The 24,125-nt window shown below is 42.9% G+C and overlaps 1 protein-coding gene and 1 pseudogene across 2 annotated transcripts in view; both read left to right on the top strand.

Annotated features, from left to right (window-relative positions):
- The window catches only part of LOC145412627 (methionine synthase-like), a 419,211-nt gene that overhangs the window by 46,964 nt on the left and 348,122 nt on the right, over window positions 1-24,125 (top strand). For both annotated transcript variants that reach the window (XM_080282544.1, XM_080282543.1), the window contains exons 3-4: window positions 11,162-11,259; window positions 21,801-21,955. In XM_080282544.1, coding sequence (XP_080138670.1) covers window positions 11,162-11,259; window positions 21,801-21,955 — 253 coding nt within the window. The remainder of the gene's footprint in view (window positions 1-11,161; window positions 11,260-21,800; window positions 21,956-24,125) is intronic.
- Window positions 3,096-3,215, top strand: LOC145412671 (5S ribosomal RNA; annotated as a pseudogene).

The following is a 24,125-nucleotide window of genomic DNA, read 5'->3' as shown; positions in this document are numbered from 1 at the left end:
AATAGCTGATTTTGCTTTTTCTTGTTATTGTGCCCTCAGACTAATATGGACATGAGCCCAGAGGACTGCAGGAGACTGGCTTCTTCAGCTGGGTATTCCTAGCAATCGTATGGTGGGGTTATGTTGAAAGGTTGTCTGTGTTACAGAAGCATATTGCATCATCATTATCCAGACCTCCTTTTCCAACATGAAATGGGGTGAAGTAGCATCCAGAGAGCCAGAAAGAATCTGATAGAATGAGATACTAAGCAAAGCTTGTGTAGTTGAATGGGTCACACTCTCATTCGTTCACTGTTTAAGTCCCTGGATTCCTAGCTCCACCCGATAGGTTAAAAGATGGTCCACCCGATAGGTTAAATGATGTTAATAATAAAAAAAAATAAGAAAAAGGGCTCAGCTTCATACACATTTATCAGACAAAGTTAGTCCATCAACTGTCGAGTTAAAAGTGGATGCCAAACCTTGGTCATAGACAGACTATTAAAAAAAAAAAAATAAAAAAAAATAACTTCACACTCACTTCTCTGACAGTCAGTCCAACAGCTGTCAAGTTAAAAGGGGATGCTGAACGTTGCTCATAGACACCTCTGCACAAAATTCATCCAATCAGCTCAGCATCTGGTCAGTTTCCTTGTCTCAGCAACTATATTATCTCTGTCATATACTGTATCTGTCCTTCTTGATCTAGCATGCTTCCTTCCACCTGTGAATGAATACCATTTTCACCACTTCACATCCATTCTCTCCACACAACTATACCATCTAAGCACACTCACCTAAACTCTGGTGTCTACACACTTCCTTGCTCCATACATTTCATTTGCCTGTCTATTTTCAGATGCCTTAATTCCCTAAGGGTGTGGGCACAAACAAATCACCCCCATGTTGCTCTTTCCTCTACCATTTGATTGCCTTCATGTCGGTTCACACCTCCTCCCTCATACATCTCTCACTCCAGCCGTCCATCTCACTCTTAGTTTTGATCTCTTCTCTACCGTTTGATTGCCTTCATGTCAGTTCACACCTCTCTTATATTTTCTCACTCCATCCGTCCATCTCATTCTTAGTTATGCTTTCTCCTCTACCATTTGATTGCCTTCATGTCATTTCACATCTCCTCTGTCATACATCTCTCACTCCATCCGTCCATCTCCTTCTTAGTTTTGCTGTCTTCCTCGTTTCCTCCACCTCACTTACATACACTCTTCTGTTCAGTCTCATTCACCATCCCATCACCATGGTCAAACCAGTTTAGAGTATTTCTCGTAAATTCAGTTACATCCACATCAGTACCACAGTGCTTCTTTACATCCTCATTTGTATATCTGTCTCTCCGTGTAACTCTGCATGCTCCCTTCACTTAACCCATTTTCACAGCTCTCTCTCTCTCTCTTTACTTGCCCTTCCAACAGGATTCAAGCTTCACTCCCATATGTTAGAGTGGATATCACAGTACTATCATGATATTTTTTTTTTTCCTTTTAATCTTCCATGCTGACCTTCCTATTGTTTATTACTGCTTTCAGTGATATCCACTCTCCTCACTCCACACACACTCCTCAGCAGTCCCATCTCCTCTGCTCTTATACTTGGTTTTTCATTTTCTTACCACATCACTTGTATGTTAGAGAAGGCACTAAAACTCCTTCATGCAAGACTGGCAATCACCACTCAGACCTCTGCTTCTTATTAAAGTCTTCATAGTACTAGTCACTGTCCTTCCCTGTGCCATTCTACTGTCCACTTCTTTTACACATTTGCCTCTCTTTTCCTTCACCACATCCAGATATTTAAATTCTCTCATCAATTCCTTACACTGAAACATCACAGTAAGAGTCACCTCTCTCAGTGACCACCACACGACACTCCCAAACATCCACAAAACTCTTCACCAGTCTGCCAAGCTCATGTCCATTATTTGCAAGCAGCACTACATACTATTATATGGAGTAGATGGGAAGCTGTTGAATGCTGTGAAGAGTATGTATGATGGTGCTAAGGCTGCAGTGCGTGTGGATGGTGAACTAAGTGAATTTTTCTCCTTGAAGGTTGGGTTGAAACAGGGATGTGTCATGTCTCCATGGTTGTTCAATCTGTACATGGATGGGGTAATAAAAGAGGTACAAGGTAGGGTAGTGGATGTTGGAGTGGCCCTGGTGAGAGAGGATAGTGTTTGGAAACTCCCTGTACTGTTGTTTGCAGATGATACTGTATTGTTGAGTGAAGACGAAGGGGAGCTGCAAGGCTTGGTGGAGGAGAGTGTGTAAGAAACGGAATCTAAAGGTGAATGTAGGGAAGAGTAAAGTAATGGTCTTTGAGAGAGGTAAAGTCGGTGAATGTACAGCGAGGTTGGATGGTGAGGAATTGGAAAATGTGAGTAGGTTTAAGTACTTGGGTAGTGTGATGAGTAAGGATGGAGGTTTGGAGGGTGAAGTGCTTGAAAGGGGTACAGCAGGGATGAAAGGTTGCTGGTTCCTTGAAAGCAGTGATAAGAAACAGGGAAGTGAGCATGGAAGTGAAAAAGTTACTACATGACAGTATTGTGATACCAACTCTAACGTATGGAAGTGAAGCTTGGACGTTGTTGGAAGGACACAAGTCAGGAGTGAGAGCAGTGGAAATGAGTTATTTAAGAGGAGCCTGTGGAGTCACATGGAGAGACAGGCTGACGAATGAGGATATAAAGGAACGTTGTGGTGTGAATGTGATAGGAAGCGTTATGAGGAACACACTGAGGTGGTTTGGCGTTTTGGAGAGGATGGAGGGTGAGAGACTGACGAAGAGAGTGTATGTGAGTGAGGTGGAGGGGGGAAGAGGGAGGGGGAGGCTGAGGATGAGATGGAGGGATGGAATGGAGAGGTATATGAGAGAGGGGGGTGTGAGTTGGGAGCAGGGCAGTGAAATGGCGGGGGACAGGGCGACGTGGAGGCGATTTGTTTGTGGCCACCCCAAACGGGATTGAGGCGTCTGGGAATAGATAGATAGATAGACTTTCTTTAAGTGCTTTAACTTACAAGTGCATACCAGAATAGTAAATATTTAACTTACAATTACAGCACTGTGGAGGAGCAGTACAGCAAATATTTAACACAAATAAAAAAGGTAATTACCACGTTGAGTACACCGCTTCCCGTCCGATCAGCGAAGTTAAGCAATGTTGGGTCTGGTTAGTACTTGGATGGGTGACCGCCTGGGAACACCAGATGCTGTTGGCATCCCTACGTGTCAAGTGGGGTTGGTGGAGGATTAGTGCCCCTCCCTGTAAAACAATTAACTCTAAGCCCTTGGCCACCCCGTGTGGGATACATGGCAATGAATGAATGAAAAAAAAGGTAATATTCTGACGCCTATCAGAAAACTGGTTATCTATCTGTCTATCTATTGCCAGACGCCTCAATCCCGTTTGGGGTGGCCACAAACAAATCGCCTCCAAGTCGCCCTGTCCCCCGCCATTTCACTGCCCTGCTCCCAACTCACACCCCCCTCTCTCATGTACCTCTCCACCCCATCCCTTTATTTCTTGCTTGAACGTTATTTAATAATACTTTAACTTGCACATAAACTTACCAGAACAGTACTGTAATTATTTAACTTACAAATACAGCACTGAGGAAAAGCAGTACAGCGAATCACATCACGTGATCAAAACAAACCGTGTGTGCTGAGCTGATGTTCGAGGATTTGACCTTTCAAAGGCCTCTCTTACGTAAATTTATAGTTTTCGTAATGGTTCTTTAATCTTACGTTGTCTTATACGTATCCCAGCACTAACCGTGTATAATTGCGAGCGCGTTCGGCGAGAACGTGTTCGGTTCGAGTTTACTGTATATATACATACATACATACAGTGAGTCCTCGGTATTCGAAAACTCTATCTCTATCTATCTATCGCCCGACACCCTAATCCCGCAGTGTCGATGGTATGAAAGAGATGAATGTAGGACAAATTTGACAATATGAAAAGCCTCTGTCTCGATGGTACGAAAAACGATACGAGAGGAAATACGAAAAATTCAAAATGGGCGCACTGCACAGCGCCGCGCTTGCTTGCGGCGAGAAAACGAACTAACCCCTCTTTGGTAAACACATTTTCGCGTGCTTCTCAGTCGAGTCACCGTCCTTTCCTCTCAGCTTTGCTGTATGTTACGCCGTTTTTCGCTGTTCTTCACTTTTTTGTATTTTCACCATGCCTCCCAAGTGCCCTGCATCATCTCCAGCATCCATGGAACCAGCTGCAAGGAAGAAACAGCATCATACTCTCACTTTTGAGAGGAAATTGGAAATAATAAGACGCTAAGAGGAGGGGCAGGGAGTCTCAGAGATTGGGCGAGCTTTAGGCCCCCCCTTTCTATGTATATTTCATTGGGGAAAATCGTTCCGATATACGAAATTTCGCATTACAAAAGTTTTTTTTGGTCCCTAGCCCTTTCATATATGGAGGACTCTATCTCTCTCCCTCTCTCTCTCTCTCTCTCTCTCTACACAGTAAAAGTCCTGTAATCCGAATGGCAGGGGACCAAGGGTCTTTCGGACTATTGTTTTTTCTGACTGTTGGGAGGGACCTCTGAAAACATTAGACATATGTACACTCATCACTAATATCTGCCCAGGGGTGTCCCCTTCCTACCCTTGTATACCCAGGGAAGAGTGGAGGAGGAGATGAAACAAGCTCCACTCGCCACTACCCGAGTTCCTGACCCTCCTCCATACCCCTACCCAATGGCCCACCCCACCCATCATTCTTAACTAGCAGTTACATCTCAGGCAGATTTCATGCTTAACATTCTTGGTCCCAATACTAATACAAACATAGAGCACTAGGATGTGTTAAAAGTATATACCGTAATATAATGCTGCAGCAAGAAGTTAAAGCATTATGACGTTGACAGTAAAACAAAAACGTTAACAACGGCCACCTCAGGCCTCATGTGTTTGGTGCACACACACACACACACACACACACACACACACACACACACACACACACACACACCAAAAAACACAGACATAGACACACCCAGACAAGCGGGCACAAACATGCACGCACGCAAGCACCCAATGTACGAGGCCTGAGATGGCTGTTGTTAACGGTGCACACACACACACACACACACACACACACACACACACACACACACACAAAAAAAACACAGACATAGACACACCCAGACAAGCGGGCACAAACATGCACGCACGCAAGCACCCAATGTACGAGGCCTGAGATGGCTGTTGTTAACGGTGCACACACACACACACACACACACCAAAAAACACAGACACACACACACCAAAAAACACAGACATAGACACACCCAGACAAGTGGGCACAAACATGCACGCACGCAAGCACCCAATGTACGAGGCCTGAGATGGCTGTTGTTAACGGTGCACACACACACACACACACACACACACACACACACACACACACACACACACACACACACACACACACACACAAAAACACAGACATAGACACACCCAGACAAGCGGGCACAAACATGCACGCACGCAAGCACCCAATGTACGAGGCCTGAGATGGCTGTTGTTAACGGTGCACACACACACACACACACACACACACACACACACACACACACACACACACACACACACACACACACACACACACACACACACACACACACACAAAAAACACAGACATAGACACACCCAGACAAGCGGGCACAAACATGCATGCACGCAAGCACCCAATGTACGAGGCCTGAGATGGCTGTTGTTAACGGTGCACACACACACACACACACACACACACACACACACACACACACACACACACACACACACACACACACACACACACACACCAAAAAACACAGACATAGACACACCCAGACAAGCGGGCACAAACATGCATGCACGCAAGCACCCAATGTACGAGGCCTGAGATGGCTGTTGTTAACGTTTTTGTTTTACTGTCAACGTTATAATGCATTAATTTCTTGCTGCAGCATGTTCATAGTTATATTATATACTTTTTGCATATCCTAGTGTTTTGTTTGTGTATTAGTAATGTGGCTAAGAGTGTAAAGTATGAGGTTAGCTTGAGATGTAACTGCCAGTTACAAATAATGAGTGGGGGGTTGGGAGGGGTAGGGGTATGGGGGACGGTTGGGAGCTGGGGTAGAGGCAGATGGAGCTCATTTTCTCTCTCCCTCCAGTCTTCCCTGAGTATGTAGGGGTACGGAGGGGACACCCCTGGGCAGAAATAAGTGTTCATGATCATTAAATAATCACTTAAAATGATATGGGTTATTGTTTTACTGACTGGATATGCATTGAAGTGTTGATGAATGGTTGCAGGCAGGTACATCTAAGGCCAAAAGTAAGTCCAGGCCAGATAAGGCCTTAGATAAAGCCCAGAAAATTTTGAAAAAAGACCAGAAAATTTTAAAAAGTTTTGCCTTGACAAATTCAGAGTATTGGTCTATCTATCTATCTATTGCCAGACGCCTCAATCCCGTTTGGGGTGGCCACAAACAAATCGCCTCCAAGTCGCCCTGTCCCCCACCATTTCACTGCCCTGCTCCCAACTCACACCCCCCTCTCTCATATACCTCTCCACCCCATCCCTCCATCTCATCCTCGGCCTCCCCCTCCCTCTTCCCCCCTCCACCTCACTCACATACACTCTCTTCATCAGTCTTTCACCCTCCATCCTCTCCACATGGCCAAACCACCTCAGATTATTGGCGGCCAGATTAGAGGACTTTTACTGTACAGTATATATATATATATATATATATATATATATATATATATATGCTGTATGTACTGTATATACACACTCGTATACTATATTAAGTACACACACACACACACACACACACACACACACACACACACACACACACACACACACACACACACAGGGAGGAAGAGTGATGATAGCAATGAAGAGCAGCATAAATGTGAATATGGTGGAACTGGGAGAGGGTAGGGCAGAGGTGATAAACATGATACTTATACCAGGGGGAAAGGCAAAAAGAGACCACAGTAGCATATTTCCCCCCTAAGACAAGAGCATGGAATGAGGCTGAATACCAAAGTATGCTGTCAAACATGGTTAGACACCTACAGAAAATGACTGAGAAGAGCAACAACATAATCCTTATGGGTAACTTTAATTGTAAGGAGGTGAACTGGGAGGAGTGGGACTCAGTAGGTAGTGAAGCTTCGTAGGGCAGTATGCTGTTAAATATAGCAGTGAATAATGTAATGACCCAGTGGGTCAAAGAAGAGACAAGATTTAAAGGTGATGACACACCAGCAAGGCTAGATATACTGGTAACCAAAGACCTGATGTAATTGAATCTCTAACATATGTGTCCTGTAGGAAAAAGTGATCATGTAGTGACTAAGTTCCAAATGATTGAGGGGAGTGGGGCACCAAGAGATGAGCTAGCTATACAGGCATGGAAGACATGACTTTGGGAAAGCAAACTTTATTGGATTGAGGAAATTTTTTGAAGAAGCAGATTGGAGAAAATTCAGAGAAACAAAAGAGATGCAGAAGAAGTGGGATGTCTTTGTAGGCTGTTACAATTCGGGTGTGGAAAAATACGTGCCAAGAGTAAGTGGGAAAGAGAACTGGAAAAAGGATTGGTTCAACAGAAGGTGTGCAACAACAAAAAGGGAAAGGGATGCAGTATGGAACAGATGGAGAAAGAGAGGTAACAAGAGAACAAAGCATGAATACTAAAGAACTAGAAATTAATATACAAGGATACATAGAGAGGAAGAAACTTTGAAAGAGGTATAATTGACAAATATAAGGAGGAACCTAAGTTGTTTTATTGGCTTGTCAATGGCAGATTAAAACACAAGGAAGGAATCAGCAAGCTGAAAGTAGAAGGAAAGGTCTATGAAGATGCGGTAATGCAAGCTGAAATAATGAACAAAAGTTTCCAATCGGTTTTCACCAAGGAAAGTGATTTTGTGGAAGGGAGGAAGTGACTAGAAATGCAGTGTTGTAAGATATAAATGTGGAAGTGCAGGAAGTGTACAAACTACTGGAAACTCAAGACGTTAGGAAGTCCCCAGGGCCTGACGGGATATCTGATTGGATACTAAAGGAATGCAGAAACATCTGGTGGATAAGATCCACGATTTAATTGTGTGTTCTCTGGATGAAGAGAAAGTGCCCCGGGAATGGAAGAGGGCCAGTGTGGTACCAATTTACAAAGGGGGGAATATAGAAGAACCCCTGAAATATAGACCTGTGTCCCTGACTAGCATGGTTGCAAAATTGTTGAGATAATCTTGAAAGACAGGTGAATAAAATATCTGGAGGAGATGGACATTTTTGGCAGAGAGTCAGTTTGGAATCAGAAATGGAATGTTGTGTATCTTTACTTTGTTGAGCTTCTATTCAAGGGCGATAGACATGCTACAAGAGAGAGATATTCGGATGGATTGTGTGTACTTAGTTCTGGAGGAAGCCTTTGACAGCACACCGCATAAGCGGCTAATGTAGAAATTGGAGCACATAGGAGGACTGAAGGGGAACCACTTGGAGTGGATGAGAGACTTCATGAGAGACCGACAGATGAGGATAGTAATGAAGGAGAGGATGTTGGGTTGAGGGAAGTAACAAGTGGAGTCCTGCAGGGCTTGATGCTGATGCCCTGTGATGTTCCAGATTTACATAAATGATATGGTTCATGGAATGAACAGTTATGGAAGTCTGTTTGCAGATGATGCAGAGATCATGAGGAGAGTAGAAGTTGAAGAGGATTGTAAAATGCTACAGGAAGATCTAGACAGGATTTCTGATTGGAGTTGAGTAAGGGAAATGAAATTCAATGCAAAAAATGCAAAATATTGAAAATGGGTAAAATTACTAAGAGTCTATCACTGAATTACTCACTGGGAGAGGAGCAAATCACAAAAGCAAGAGAAGAGAAGGACCTGGGAGTTTTGGTCCAGGATAATTTGTCATCCGAATAACACATTAACAGGGTTGTCAGAGAGACATGTAAGCTCTTGACAAATATAAGAGTGACATTTCAGTACATGGATGAAGAGATGAAAAAATTGATAGTGGCTATGATCCACCTCAGGTTGGAGAATGCAGCAATGGTATGGCCCTCACATAAAAAGAAAGATATAAACAAGATCAAGAGAATACAAAGAGCAGCAACCAAGATGGTCCCCAGCCTGACAGATCTATCATGCAAGGAAAAATAAGAAAAGCTGGGTCTGCCATCCTTAGAAGAAAGAAGAGAGAGAGGTGACATGATTGTAGTGTTCAGGGCCATGATGGGAGTAGACAAAATTGACAGAGAAGATCTGTTTGTATGGGATGGGAGAACAACAAGAGGATACACAAAGAAACTGAAAAAGACAATTTGCTTGAAGGATATCAAGAAATACAGTTTTCCATACAGATGCATTGGCCTCTGGAGTAGCCTGGACAAAGAAATCATCCACTCCAAAAACTTAAATGAGGTTAACCCCTGCACGCCGGGGGTTTTCTGATGTTGCACGCCCCTCTCTATAGGGGATATCCGTGATGGAAAAAAAATACCCTTACTTCAAACTCTAATATCTGCCAAACTATAACAGCTAGAGAAAAAAGTAAAGATACAAAAGAATCATCAACTCTTTCTCTTTCAAATGAAAGTATCCCCACATCTCCAGGTGGTTCCATTGATGAGTAAGGATAAGTTAAGTTCAAAAAGGTGGCGGGAAGACGCTTGCAGCTATACATGTCAGCCAGCATTGCTCCACACCCAAAATCATGACTGCTATACACGTCAGCTGGTGGTTAGGGGTTAAAGCAAAGTTTGACTGGTTGAGTCATGGAGACAGGACCCCACAAGCATAGCTGATTTCCTGTATATCACAAATAGGTAAACACACACACACACACACACACAGGAATATGAATAGATGGGTTACAAAAATTGATAATCATTGCTATCATCATTAAAGTAGCTCTTGAGAGTTGGTGAAGTGATCCTAGTGCCTTTTGTATTGCTGGAAGCACCTCTGGAAATCTTTTTTGGAACTGACTTTAACACTTATTGCTCCTGTACTGTATTTTCTTAACAATGTCAGATCTCTGCTTCCTCATCCTCATTTTTGGGTCAGGGAACAGGAAGAAATCACAAGGAGCTAAATCCAGTGCATAGGAGTAAGGGTCAGTGCAGTGTTGTTTTGGGTCAAAACTCACCACACAGATGGAATGAACCACTCCCCTGTGTACCAATTGACTGGCACACATTGCCTAATTTAGGTGGCATGTTTTTACATGAAACAACATGGCTGTGGTCACTGACCCCATCTACTCGCCAGATTTAGCCTCCTATATGATATGGTCATGGTATGCGAGATTCTCTGTTAGTTTCTTTGTGTTTGAATGCACAGAATACTTGTTGCAGTGCCCTTGCAACCAGCATTTCACACTTGGTGCATGCACTTCAAGCACAGCTCACCAGTATAGATGCAGCACTGAGCTCACCATTTCAGTATACTTTGACACTAGTCCTGATGTAGTCAGCTCACCTCAGAGATGGTAAACCTGTGTTTCTTTCTGTGTGCTCAAAAGCCAGGTCCTTCTTATTCTGACTCTCTTTCATGCATGTTGGGTACTCATTAACTCAGGTTGTACCCGTATCTCAGGTTAGCTGTACAGAGTAGGGCCAAGCTAATGCCCAAGCTACTGTGGCTTTGCTGTCTCTTCATCCCCACATTGCACTGAGTATGTCTTCACTCACAACAAATCTTGACAGGTACTGCCAAACTGTGCAAGAATGGACCGCTGACACACCCTGAAGAATAAGAATGTGCTTGCTCTGAATGTGGGGACAAGACATTGATGATCCAGGGGAATGGTCACCATGTTTCACGAGGCATTTGAACTATGAACAAAAAGCAATGCACGCTTCCCTCAGCTCTTTGATTTGAGATGATTTCTCCTGTTATCATTTAAAAAGACATGTCTGAAAGCCCCTTCCTTTAGGGTGTCTGCAGATTCACATTCTAAGGTTGAAAAAAAAGTTATTTTTTTTAATGTTGCTTTTTTTTTTTAAAGGGATGTTTTGAGGAAATGTAAATTAATTTTTGTTTATTGTAGTAGCCGTAATTTCATGTTGCTTGTAAATTTAATATAATGTGTGCAAAACCATGTTTTCAGGAATACCTGGATGCTGGGGCAGATATTGTGGAGACAAACACCTTCAGTGGAACCAGGGTTGCACAAGCAGACTATCATTTGGAACATATCTGCTACAGGTCTGATTACTCAAAGCAGTTACTGTATATAGTTACTGGAATTCACTTATATTTGGATAATAGGTTGAACAGGACAGGAGTATGAAATGAATTACATATAGTGTGGAAAAATGTGCTGAGTGCATAGGAGATTATAGCTATCTATCTTAATCTATCCATTATCTATCTGTCTGTATCTGTCTATTTAGTGGTAGCAAAGCATACCCTGTATGTGAAGGTAATTGGATGTTTGAGTGTTGTTTGGTATCATAATTGGAGTTAGGTAGGAGCATGTGATTGTTTATAGTTGTTTGGTACAGTAAAGTCCTGTAATTCAACATCTTCAGGACCAGGCTCATGCTCTCCTGGGGTGAAAAAATGCCCAAAGAAGTGATAACCCGATTCCCAGTACCTTTCGCTCAGAAAGTGGTATCTGGCAGCTGCCACGACCAAGTTGTATTTCCTTTACTGCACACCAGAAAGAGCAGTATATAGGTAATCAACACCAAAAAGCAATAGGTCAGTGTTTTTACCGTGTATATCCAGATTACCGAAGAACAAACCACAATGTACTAAAGTTGAGGCTCAGCCATACGAAAGAATGTGAAACGCACAGCCTGTTGCTCAGTGGTGTCAGGGATAAAATGCAGAGAAACTCTTATAATACTTATTTTCTATCCTAAGTCAGCAGTACTGAAGGAAAAAGTCCCATAAAATAAACCCCCCAGATAATGGTAATGTTGGAATCACTAGTGCCATCAAATCAGAGAATAAACATCTAAAAATATATCATTATCCACATTTAATTCTCTGTGCAGGATATTTACATGGGAAAACCTGTGAGCACAGTAAGCAAGATGGATCATCAACAAGAAACTACAGCCTGTCAGTGCAAGCAGATTATTGCTCCATATTTAGCAAATATTCCAGTAAGACAGATATACTGGCAGCTTAACATCAAGAGGACAGTTAACGGATAGAAAAGCGATGCAGAGAGGTAAAACATAGAAAATTTGCCAAATGGAGCCCTTCGTAGCACAACACAAGACCAAGACAAATTAATGCATGTGCCCAAGAACAATCGCTAACCACTTGTGTTGTTATCAGGAAGTGCCGGCATTGAGTGAAGTTAGTGAAACCAGTGCAGTTATAAGGGGAAAATCGGTTATTTTCCTTGACACGATGAAATTCCAACATGTTATAAAATATGTATCGGTACGACAGTTTCATGAAAGAACTAAAGTGGGAGATGGTGATAGCCAAAAGCAAGAGTGCGACAATGAAGAGAACTAGACAAAAAGGAATGTGGTATAAAAAGAAAGGGGGAAAAAGACCATGACATAAGCTGAGACATACATCCCCACCTATGGTGTGGTAATGACTGACAGAAGGCCTGGTGTGCAGTCTTGCCAAAGGAAAGATTATAGAAATCTGCTAAATTAGTCTCAAAAACGGTAAAAATCAGCCAGACTGGGGGAAATTAACAAAAAATAAGATAGAGAAGACCTTTAAAAAAAAATGCCAGATCCATCCATCCATCCATCCATCCATCCATCATCCAATCCTGTGTTGTCCCATGAGGAGCACAAGAACCAGGGGCTAGGCAAGTTGGTCCTGTCGTTCAAGATGAGAGTGGCCAGCCTCACTCATCCCTGAGTGGCATTTATGTCTGCAATAAACTCCAACCACCCCTTGGATATAAATCTACCCAGGCTCAATCTGATTGGTGCATCTTAATTACCCAGTGAACCACCAGGCTTCATAATTTGGTTTTATGGTTACCATCCAGTATAGTAAATGGTTTCCTGGTGTACAGGAAACCATTTGCCTCTTCACCCAGTCTAGAGTCACCCATAGGCAGAAGGACGAGGAAAGAAAGACAGAGGAGGGAGTGTAAAGTCATCCATAGGCAGAAGAATGAAGGAAAGAAAGACTGAAGAGGAAAGATAGAAGAGAGGAAAGGGCTGACACCCAAAGCAGCACTACACTGAGTGCGTGGATGGTGAGCGCCCTCACCTACCACTATAAATGTAAATATTTAATTTTTTACCAGCTAGATTGCTCTTAAAACCTCTAAATAGAGAGGGAAAATCTCTTAATTGGTAACACTGCTGGCATGGGTCATGAAAATGTGCCAGAAGTCACTTTATTTAATTATTGATTAATAAAAAAATAAAAAAAAGAAAGAAAGGCTAAACTTAACTAATATTTTTGCGAGATTAGTTTTTTTTTTTACACCATACATAATGCATGCAGGGCAGGCAAAGATTGTTTCTGTCTCCTAAGTGAACGTTGCCAGACCCAGGGAGTTTTGTCCGAAACTTAAAGAAAACAAGTCATCACTTCTTTGGGCGATTGTACCTATATGAATACCTTCTCCACTTATTAGTAATAGAAAAAACAATACCTGTCAGCACTGTGTAATCCCATGCTTTTAAACCTCTGTGCTTTCAGAATTCTTAAGTTTTGAGATAAGACAGTCTCCCTGGATATGTTTCTCGTCTGTTTGGGAGAAAAATCTAATTATCTAAAAACAAAATTATTCTGCTGTGTGCACATTTACTGGCTTTAACATAGCTTGATCAGATGGAGATGAACATCAACAAGATTTTTGTTTCAAATCTTTTGGTTTTGTTTCTACTACTGTGCTGCAGTACATATACTGTACACTGTACTGCTCAGCAGAGCTCCATTGCAAGGGTGCGTCATAGATGGAGAACGTTTAGTGAATTGTTATACATCATGAGATCTTGTTTGTTCTCATTGTTCTCATTCTTCACAGAAGGAAAGGGGTTGGAGGTGTTTGGTACCTGTACTAAATAAAAAAGAGAATAATTCAGTGAATATGTGGAGTAGAGCTGCGTGATAGAATGTCCTCAGAAGAAATGAGAAGATGGCAGGGAGTGGAAGGCCTTAGTAAGAAATTAGAAAGTAGGAGACTGTGATAGTGTATCAAAGGGATGGACGAGTGTGATGGGGTCTGTAGGCAATGTGGGGATCTTTTGTTTGGCTCGGGTGTAATGGGCATGCACAAGGAGCTCAAGGAACTTCATGCAAATATTGGCCAGTACAGTACTGCATTTATTAAGTTGCATATGGCCTTTACATTGATTGGCAGCAGTGTGGGATGTGAGGTGAGGCTTGCCTGGCAATAAGATTCAGATGGGAAGAATTTCAGATCTGAAGTGGCAGCATCCTTGCCATTGCGTGTCATGGGGATGGTCCGCAGGCTCCATCACCCAACCTTCCCAATGGTGACCTCCAGTGCATGCTACTATGTGTGTGTGTGTGTGTGTGTGTGTATTTATCTAGTTGTGATGTACAGGAAATGAGCCACGCTTGTGGGGTTCTGTCTCTTTTTCTCGATAAGTCAAATTTTGCTTGAGCTCATTTAAGGTTTTAGACTGGACAATCTCTTTGTGCAGGCTATTCCACAGGTCTGTGCATCTGTATGGTGTGTGTGTGTGTGTGTGTGTGTGTGTGTGTGTGCTCAAAATTCACCAAATTATTCTAGGGGAAGAAAAGAGTAGCTTACTGGGGTTTAGGCAATGCGGGGATCTTCTTTTTAGCTTAAGCATAACATGTTCACACGTGGAGCACGGGGGCCTGCATTTAAATCATGGCCAGTACAGTGAATAGTAAGTTTTGTATGGCCTATACACCAGGGGAGTTGGATGAGGAGGTGTAGAAGCACAGTAGAGGTTGTACAATAGAGATAACAAGCCATCAGCAGAGAGGTAGACCAATGACAATATGGGTCAAGGTGGTGTGTGTATACCTTTGGTCTGGAGGTACAGTATTACAGGAGAACTGGTACAGAATTGAGCAAATTGGAGGAGTGCTGTTAGGTGAACCTGCCTGACTCAGGTTATGTGGAAAACAGATGTAAAACTGAAAATGATGATCAGGGAGCATAAGAAGAAAGAAATAAGGAGACAAGAGACAGAAGAGAGAATGAATTGATTCCATTAAGGTAGATAAGAAGAAAAAACAAATTGAAGAGAGCTAAGTCATAGGCATGTTAAAATACTAACTTTTCTTTAATGGCAGTAAGGTGGTATTTGTGGGACGGTCAAGTGATGGCAGGGAGTAAGGCAGTAGAGCACCAAAGGCAGCCTTTGTACCATAGCATCAGTAATTTATTTTGTAAGGGAAGGAAGATGATGAAAGCCTTTTTTATGTAAACTTGATGTCACACATTCTGTGAACACCCATACCCTGATTTCCGATGTATCGATATCCCTCGATTCGCTGGACATTCCCACAATCCGAACAGCCATTGATACACTAGTCTGAACACTCCACCCCTTGCAAAGTTTGAAATGAGCATGTCTGAACAGGATGTGATGGTGCACACAGCCCTCCCTGTCCTCCCTCCATCCCCCACCATGCTCAGCACTGCCTGGCATGTCTCTCTTTCCATCCCCCTGCCCTCCCCTATCCCTGGTACTCCCCATCCCCCCATCCTCCCTGACCCCAGCTTGTCTCCTGAGTGTTTGTGTGTGTGTGAGAGAGAGAGAGAGAGTGAGAGTCAGAGGGTGTCAGTGATTGAGTCAGTGAGACTGGGTGGGGGGTGGTAGGTAGACATTTTGGCTTTCTTGTCTCTCTCTCTCTCCATCCCCCTGCCCTCCCCCATCCCTGCTTGTCTCCCTCCCTGTCCCCCCACCCTCCCCCACCCTCACTTGTCTCCCTTCCCCACTCCAGTTTGTCTCCCTCCAGTCCTCCCACCTGTGCTTGTCTCCCTTCCTGTTCCACTGCCCTCCCCTATCCTAACTTGGCGCCCTGAAATATCTCACACAACACGTCCCACCCACCTTACCTTCCTGCATATGTTGTTTGGTGTCTCATATTTTAGCAGTAGTATTGTTTATGAGGATAATAACATTACCTATGGTGTTTCTGTGTCAGTCTCTATTGATTAATGTATAGGAGAGTTTGGGTTTGGGCCTGGAATGCAACTCTAGCTTTTCTTTAGTATCTTATGGGGAAAATTGCTTGGATATCTGACATACTTTGCTGACTGAACTCTCCTACTGGTACACAACACTGCTGGAAATTAGGGTTTGGAAAATTAGAAAGGATGCACAGTTTGCTCGTATTTCATTTTTACTTTGAGGACTTATGCTTACACTTTTTTCTTCAACATTCTCTTTTTGATATTACAGTATTAACACCTACACAAACTTCCCTCCCCCTGATCTTCTTTGTTATTATGGTTTTTGCAGATATGCACACTTTTTTCCTTCCTTATCTATATGTCTTCATTACAGTAACCCTGCCATTCATATGAGTTCCATATATACCATTCACCATTTGAGTGGATGGATAAACCCAACCATTTTTGAAAACTACAGCTTAAAAATTGATGTGTGTGAGAAAATTCCAGAAGTTGGCTTCTAAAACGTGGGCTGCTGGGTACCGATATTCAAAGTCCCTTGCATCAATGTATGTCAACATAGCCAGTGATGTTTACAGCAGTTTTGCTACTTTTGATCATAAACCAGAGAGTCCTTTTCTCTCAGATTCATCATAACTAGAGAGTCAGCATTCTTGACAATATATTTTTGTCTGAGAATGTGAAATTCCTATAATTAACCATTCCTAACCATCAATTTCCATTCTTGTAAAAATGGCTCCTGTCTGTCTGTCTGTGTCTGTCTGTCTGTCTGTCTCTGTCTGTCTGTCTCTCTCTCTCTCTCTCTCTCTGTTAAATTTACCTGTAAATAATATTGTCATCATTTCAAATGAATCATATTTACCATCCCAGCCAAATCAAAAGCCAGTCAGGGTGGTACTGGTACTTCCAAGGAAGATGGGAAAGCTGTTGATAGGTAATGCTGGAGCTCCCTAGCCTTCAGGTTTGTCCTGACCATCCCTCTCTGCTGAATTTTTCCTAGTGTGTCATTTTCAGGCGGAGTAAACCAGCACAATCTCCCAAACATTTTTCTCTAACTGTCATATGCTCCAGTGGTTTCCTCCACAGGGTGGATTAGTTGATGAAGAAAAAGATAGATTCTGGCATGACTTGATATGTATGGAGGGTGATGAGATTGTAGTTTTGGGAGGGAACTTAAATGGTCATGTAGGTGAAGCAGCTCAAGGATATGTAGGGGATGTGCATGTGGTACAAGAAATGAGGAACGGGAAAGGATACTCAAGTTTGGGGAGTCAGTGAACATGATTGTGTGCAACACACATTTTAAGAAAAGAGGGAGTAGGTTGATTACATATGAGTCTGGGGAAAATAGCAGCTAGATAGACTATTTCCTGGTCAGGAGGGCTGATAGGAGGGTACTGAGGGATGTTAAAGTTATAGGGACCGAGAAGTGTCTGCAGCAACACAAGTTATTGATATGTCACATGTTGTTTAAAAAGTCTGTCTGTCTATCTATTGCCAGACGCCTCAATCCCGTTTGGGGTGGCCACAAACAAATCGCCTCCAAGTCGCCCTGTCCCCCGCCATTTCACTGCCCTGCTCCCAACTCACACCCCCCTCTCTCATATAAAAAGTGTGTGATGGAAAAGAGGACCTATGCACCTAGGAGGAAAATATGGAAGTTGAAAAACCAAGCAGTAAAGGTTGCCTTCTATAGCGAGATGGATAAATGGTGGCTGAATAGGGAGAAGTTGATAGAAGTGTTAATGAACAGTGCCAAGCCCCAAGAACAACTCTTGAGAGTTACTGATTCAGTGTGTGGATGGACAAGGGACTCCCCAAGACATGAAGTTACATGGTGGTGGGATAAGGGTGTAGAAGCAGCAGTTAAGGAGAAAAGAAGGATTTTCCGGAAGTGAGGAAAGGGTTGTGACAGAGAGGAATACTTGGCTGCCAAGCGTAGGGCTAGAAAAGAGGTGTATGAGGCAAAGTCTGAATCTCAGAGACTTTTACTTGATAACCTAAATATTGGGGAAAGGAAGAATATGATATTTAAGGTGGCGCATCAGATGAAGAGGGAGAATAACGATATTATAGGTGTGCAGTGTGTGAAGAATGATGAAGGAAAGGTCGTGGTGAAGTGGAGGTTTTAAAGATGCCTGGAGAGAGCACTACAACCGGTTGTTGTATGAGGAGTTTGACTGGGACAGGAAAAGATTTGAGCCAGCAGATCCATTGTTTGGCCGTTGATCTTCGATTAACACTGCTACTGTGAGATTTGACAAGATGCAGATGGGGAAGGGAACAGGTGTGTCTGGGTTGACTGCTGAAGTGTTGAAAGCCTCAGGAGATATAGGAGTGGGGTTAGTCACTGATTTGATAAATACGATCGTACTGTATATGATTGAGTTGTCCCAGATGATTGGCTGAAGAGTATAATTGTAAATGTTTACGAGGGGCAGGGTGATGCCCTGGAAAGATGAAATTATAGAGGCATAAAGCTTTTAGACCAGATAATGAGAGTAATGGAGAGAGTTCTAGAAGGTATGAATAGAAAAAAAGTGAATATTGATGAGATGCAGTTTGGGTTTATGCCAGGCAGAGGGACCACTGATGCCATATTCATTGTTCGAGTGCTTCAGGAAAATCCATCCATCCATCCATCATCCAATCTTACGTTACCCCATGAAGAGCGTAGTTGCCCGGGGCTAGGCAAGTTGGTTCAGATATTTAAGATGAGACTGACCAGCCTCACTCATCCCTGAGTGGCATTACATGGGCAATAAACCCTAGCCACCTCTTGGATATAAACCTTCATTGGCCCAATCCGATTGGAGCGCTGTCATTACCCACTAAACCACCAGGTGCCAAAATTTGGTTATATGGTTACCACCCAGCATAGTAAATGGTTTCTTGGTGTACAGGAAACCATTTGGCTTGTCACTCAGTGTAGAGTCACCCACAGGCAGAAGGAAGAGGAAAGAAAGACAGAAGAGGATGGAAGGAAAAAAGGATGGAGGAGAGGAAAAGGGAGACACCTGAGAGCAGCACTATATCGTGTGAGTGGACAGTGAGCACCCCCACCTTCCTGAGAAATATGCAGCAAAACCTTGCTGTAATGGACTAATTGGGGCCCAAGCCACTTTGAAAAAGCGAACTTTCGATAAAAACGACATCTGGACTTCCCCCTGCCAACCCGGATTTTTTCCAATATACAGTATCAGACAGTCCCTGTGTGTGTGTGTGTGTGTGTGTGTGTGTGTGTGTGTGTGTGTGTGTGTGTGTGTGAGAGTGAGACAGCCTTTGACAGAGTCCCTAGAGAGGTGGTGAAGTGGGCAATGAAAAACCTGAGGCTCAGTGACTGGTTAGGGGGTTATGGTCATGTATGTGGGTGCTGGTACCCAGGTAAGGGTGGATGTAGTTTTGAGTGAGGAGTTTTCCATGAATGGTGGTGTGCATCAGGGGGCAGTCTTGAGCCCCTTGTTGTTTATTATGGGACTTGAAGCCCTCTCACGTGACGTCAGAAATGGACTCCCATGGGAGATATTGTATGCTGATGATTTGGCATTGATTGCAGAGAATGAAAGGGAGGTGGAGGAAAGATTTAGGAAATGGAGAGGTGGTATGAGGCACAAGGGCTTAAGAGTAAATGCACATGAAACAAAAGTGATGAAAACTAGAGCTGGAGGCAGTACTGTCAAAGGGGAGGGGGAGTGGTCATGTGTGATCTGCCACAAGGGCGTGGGAAGTACTGTAATACAGTCTTGTGCAGTGTTTGTAAGAAGCGGATGCATAAAAGATGCAGTTGTGTTAGAGGTAGACAACGAGATAATGCTGATTTCATGTGTGCGGTATGTCAGGGAGAGCATGTGGAGATTGCCAGGTGTGAGAGGATTGAACTTGCTGGTGAGTCTCTTGAGTGTGTGGAAGAGTTTTGTTATTTGGGAGACATATTATGTGCTGGAGGTGGGGCAGGAGCTAGCTCTGTGGCTAGAGTGAGGAGTGGTTGGAAGAAGTTCAGGAAGCTGTTGCCTGTCCTGACATTGAGAGGGCTCTCCCTTGGTGCCAAGGGATCTTTGTATGTGGCATATGTTAATATGTGTAATGCCGTATGGTAGTGAGACCCGGGCAGTAAAGGAAAAGGATATTCTCAGGCTCAAACGCACAGAAATGGCAGTGATTAGGTGGATGTGCAGTGCGTCCCTGAGTGCGAGTACTGGGGGGGGGGGGGAGTAGCTAGGTTTACAATGGAAGAATTGAGAGGTAAGGTGGGACGGGAGTTTATTGGTGTTGTGATCAGAGGGGTAGATTGAGATGGTTTTGACATGTGGAGAGGATGATAGTTGGGTGCAGAGAGTGAGAAGTGTCAGTGTTTGGGGTAGGGTGACAAGAGGTAGACCGAAAAAGACCCGGGACAGCGTCATTGAGTGTGACCTCGGTGATAAGGGACTAAAGAGGGAAGCTGTCAGAGAGAGCTGCATGGAGAGCCGCCATTAGGTGACCAAGGCTGATGCATGCAAGCATGTTGGAGCCTTCAAAAAGAAATGAAATGAACCAAATTAAAGCTGAAGACCCCAATATAATGAGGTAACTGAGATATATCCTCCACTCGTTGTAGTGCACCAACAGTGCAGGGGGTGGGGTGGGAGGGTGCTTAGGACCTTGATAGTCAGCAGACATTACTTTTATTATGGATTTTCTGTTTGTGTTACATCACACAACCATTGTTAATTTGGTTAATAAAATATGGCATCCACAAAGTGTGTTGCATAATGGGATGCAGTGGAAGAGAAATGGATCCAAATGCTGAACATCAGTAACTGTGGTCTTTACAATAAATCTGTTTTGCAGGCAAAGTTATAGTACTCTGTATTGTTGCCAAAACATAGTCATCATCCTCATTGACATCCTCATTGTCATCAGTATGTTCATTGCCTTTGCCACTATCCTGACCCTCTTTCCTATCTAAAGATGAGGTGACGTAGAGTTCAGAAAAAACGAAGGAGAATGTACAAGGTACAGCATTCCCAGTGAAATCGTTGTTAACCACGATACAGGAGAGGGACGGCTTTACTCAGTTGCATTGATTTGCCTAGATGGCTGAGCTCTGGTTATACAGTGCCATTCAACTTTCTATCTATCCATGGGAAAGGAGAATGGTGGGACTGCAAGAAAGGAGCAAATTGAACCATTAGTTCTTCTGATTCACATCCAGATGAGCTTGGGATAACAGGAACACCAGCAACAACAATAACAACAAAACGAAAATAGACCATAAACCATTTTTCATGACAGTGCTCGACCTTAGTCTGTGGAGTGGAAATGTATGTACAATAACTGGATGTTCCTAAGATGGAATAAGACATTAATGCTTGTGATAATGATAATTATTTTTTCTTTTTATCCCTTGTGAGCCAGTAGCCATCTGTGTGAATGATGAACAGTTTGTTGTAATAAGCAAGAGAATAAACATATTAGTTTCAGCAATGACTGAGAAATTATGTTTCTTTTCACTGGTCAGTCTAAGGAAGTTTTTGATACAGTGCTACTTTCCATATCATTTTTCTGTAGCATACCCATCCCAGCTTTTAGTGAAAATAGGTATAGAATAAGGATGATGATAATGCAGTTACAAAGCTTATTTTAATGCTAAGCTAAAGTACTGTATTTCTTACATTGACTTCAGACTGAATTTGGAGTCAGCGCGTTTGGCTAGGCGTGCAGCTGATGAGGTATCCAGTAGCTCAGGACAGCAACGCTATGTCGCTGGGGCCATGGGACCTACCAATCGCACACTTTCCATCTCGCCCTCAGTGGAGAATCCTGACTACAGGAATATTAGTAGGTGTTTATCAAACTGTAAACATAACTAAAAGATCTATTTCTGAGTGGCGTAGCTCCTTCTGCCTTTAGATAGCTCAAAACAGAAAAATTTCCCTACACTTTTGGTTTAGTTTATTGCAACACCTCAGTTGGACTGCCCTTCAAGTAAGGTAATCGGGTTGCACACCATCTGTCCATGGGGACCTTGCAGATACCCAGAATTTGTCTCTCTTCCATTATAACTGGTTGGTGAATGTGGAGAGTGACTGGAATAAGGAAGGTTTGGAGTCACCAGGTCCAGTGTTTTGGCCTTGGCCTGTAATTGATGGTGCTACTGTGAGCAGGGCAATAGGTTGGATGAAGCGGGGAGGGCAGCAGATGTGTCTAGGTTGACTGCTGAAATACTGTGGGCCTCAGGAGATACAGGAGTCGGGTTAGTAACTGATTTGATAAAAACGATTATATATGAAGGAGTTGTCTTAGATGATTGGTTGAAGAGTGTGATTGTAAATGTGTACAAAGGGAAGGATGGTATGCCCTGGAAAGAGGAAATTATAGAGACATGAAACTTTTGACTAGACAATGAAGGTAATGGAGAGAGTTCTAGAAGGTATGATTAGAGAAAGACTGAATAATGATGAGATGCAGTTTGGGTTTATGCCAGGCAAGGGGACCAATGATGCCATGTTCATTGTTTGACAGCTTCAGGAAAAATACATTGGAAAGGAAAGGGATCTGTACTTCTTTACCTGTCCCCGCCCTGGCGTGGCTCGGGGACGGGTATTGTAAGTTGACGTAGCTGGGGGGTGTAATTCTATAGAGAAGGTTATTGGGTTGAATCGTCGATGGAAGAGTTGCTAGGAGAGAGTAATGGTGAGGCGTTGTAGATGTCAGTGTAGGGCTTCTCTGTTCTGTCATTCTCTTCATATTTTAAGTGAGATGATGAAACAGACAGATTTGGGTCGACGGAGTGTATTGTGAGACAGTTACTTGAATAAAAGTTAAGAGCTTGGCATGACCCATGTATCCTGTAGTTAGTAGCAGTTTATGCTAGCTGCTGTCCTCCTACTTTACTCTCACTCTCCTACTCCCAATTGCTCTCTCCTTGTCTATCTTTTGTTCTCTCCTGTCCTACTAACTCTCCTGCATGTGATATCGGATTTATATCTTCCTTTAGCTTCCAGCTATAGTGTGTGTGCGCATGTTTGTGTGTGTGTGTGTGCGCGTGCGCGCGTGCGTGTGTTTCGATCATATTTCCGGCGCATGATCAAGGGTGTTTGGCCTTCATGATTCGTCTAGCAAGGGGATGTGCTCTCTAACTCTTCCTGGAGAACTCAGACGTAACTATACCTCATACCAATTAATTTGGCCAGGCATGTATGGCAACACTGTTCCCACCGAGATTCTGATTGGCTGGAGGTGTTTGTTCGATTTCGTTGTTGCTTAAACCGATACTCTCTTTATTATCAGATGTGATACTGAGTTTGTCGACAATACGATTGTCAAAAGCAATAACAAATCCGTTATATACTTAACAACAATGAAATCTGCGTAGGAAGATAGAAATATGAGTCAACAAATTATTATAACAGTCCAAGTCAAGGTCAACATTCGAACAATTCCTTTAAATCGCCAACACTCGATAAAATTACAGAAAATTAAGGAAACCTGCTTAATCTAAGCGCTGGTGTAACACATTTAAATTTTAAGTCCAGTCCGTACTATGATAATAGAGGAGATGTGATGAAATAGTTTCCTTTAGCCTACTTTGATTTTCGAAATTTTTTCAAACCTCCCTCCCCGCACAACTCGTCTTTTCATCAGAATTTTTAATTATTCAGAGTTGTGGCACGATTTAAGGGTGCGGACTGATCTTAAAATTTAAATGTGTGTTACACCAGCGCTTAGATTAAGTAGGTTTCCTTAATTTTCTGTAATTTTATCGAGTGTCGGCGATTTAAAAGAATTGTTCGAATGCTGACCTTGACTTGGACTGTTATAATAATTTGTTGACTCATATTTCTATCTTCCTACGCAGATTTCATTGTTGTTAAGTACAGTATATAACGGATTTGTTATTGCTTTTGACGATTGTATTGTCGACAAACTCAGTATCACATCTGATAATAAAGAGAGTATCGGTTTAAGCAACAACGAAATCGAACAAACACCTCCAGCCAATCAGAAT

Source organism: Coenobita brevimanus, chromosome 93 (assembly GCF_032717465.1).
Source record: "Coenobita brevimanus isolate Jiangsu-jjx chromosome 93, ASM3271746v2, whole genome shotgun sequence".
NCBI lineage: Eukaryota > Metazoa > Arthropoda > Malacostraca > Decapoda > Coenobitidae > Coenobita > Coenobita brevimanus.
Note: the sequence above shows the minus strand (reverse complement) of the source record. Positions and strands in the feature narration are given on the sequence as shown.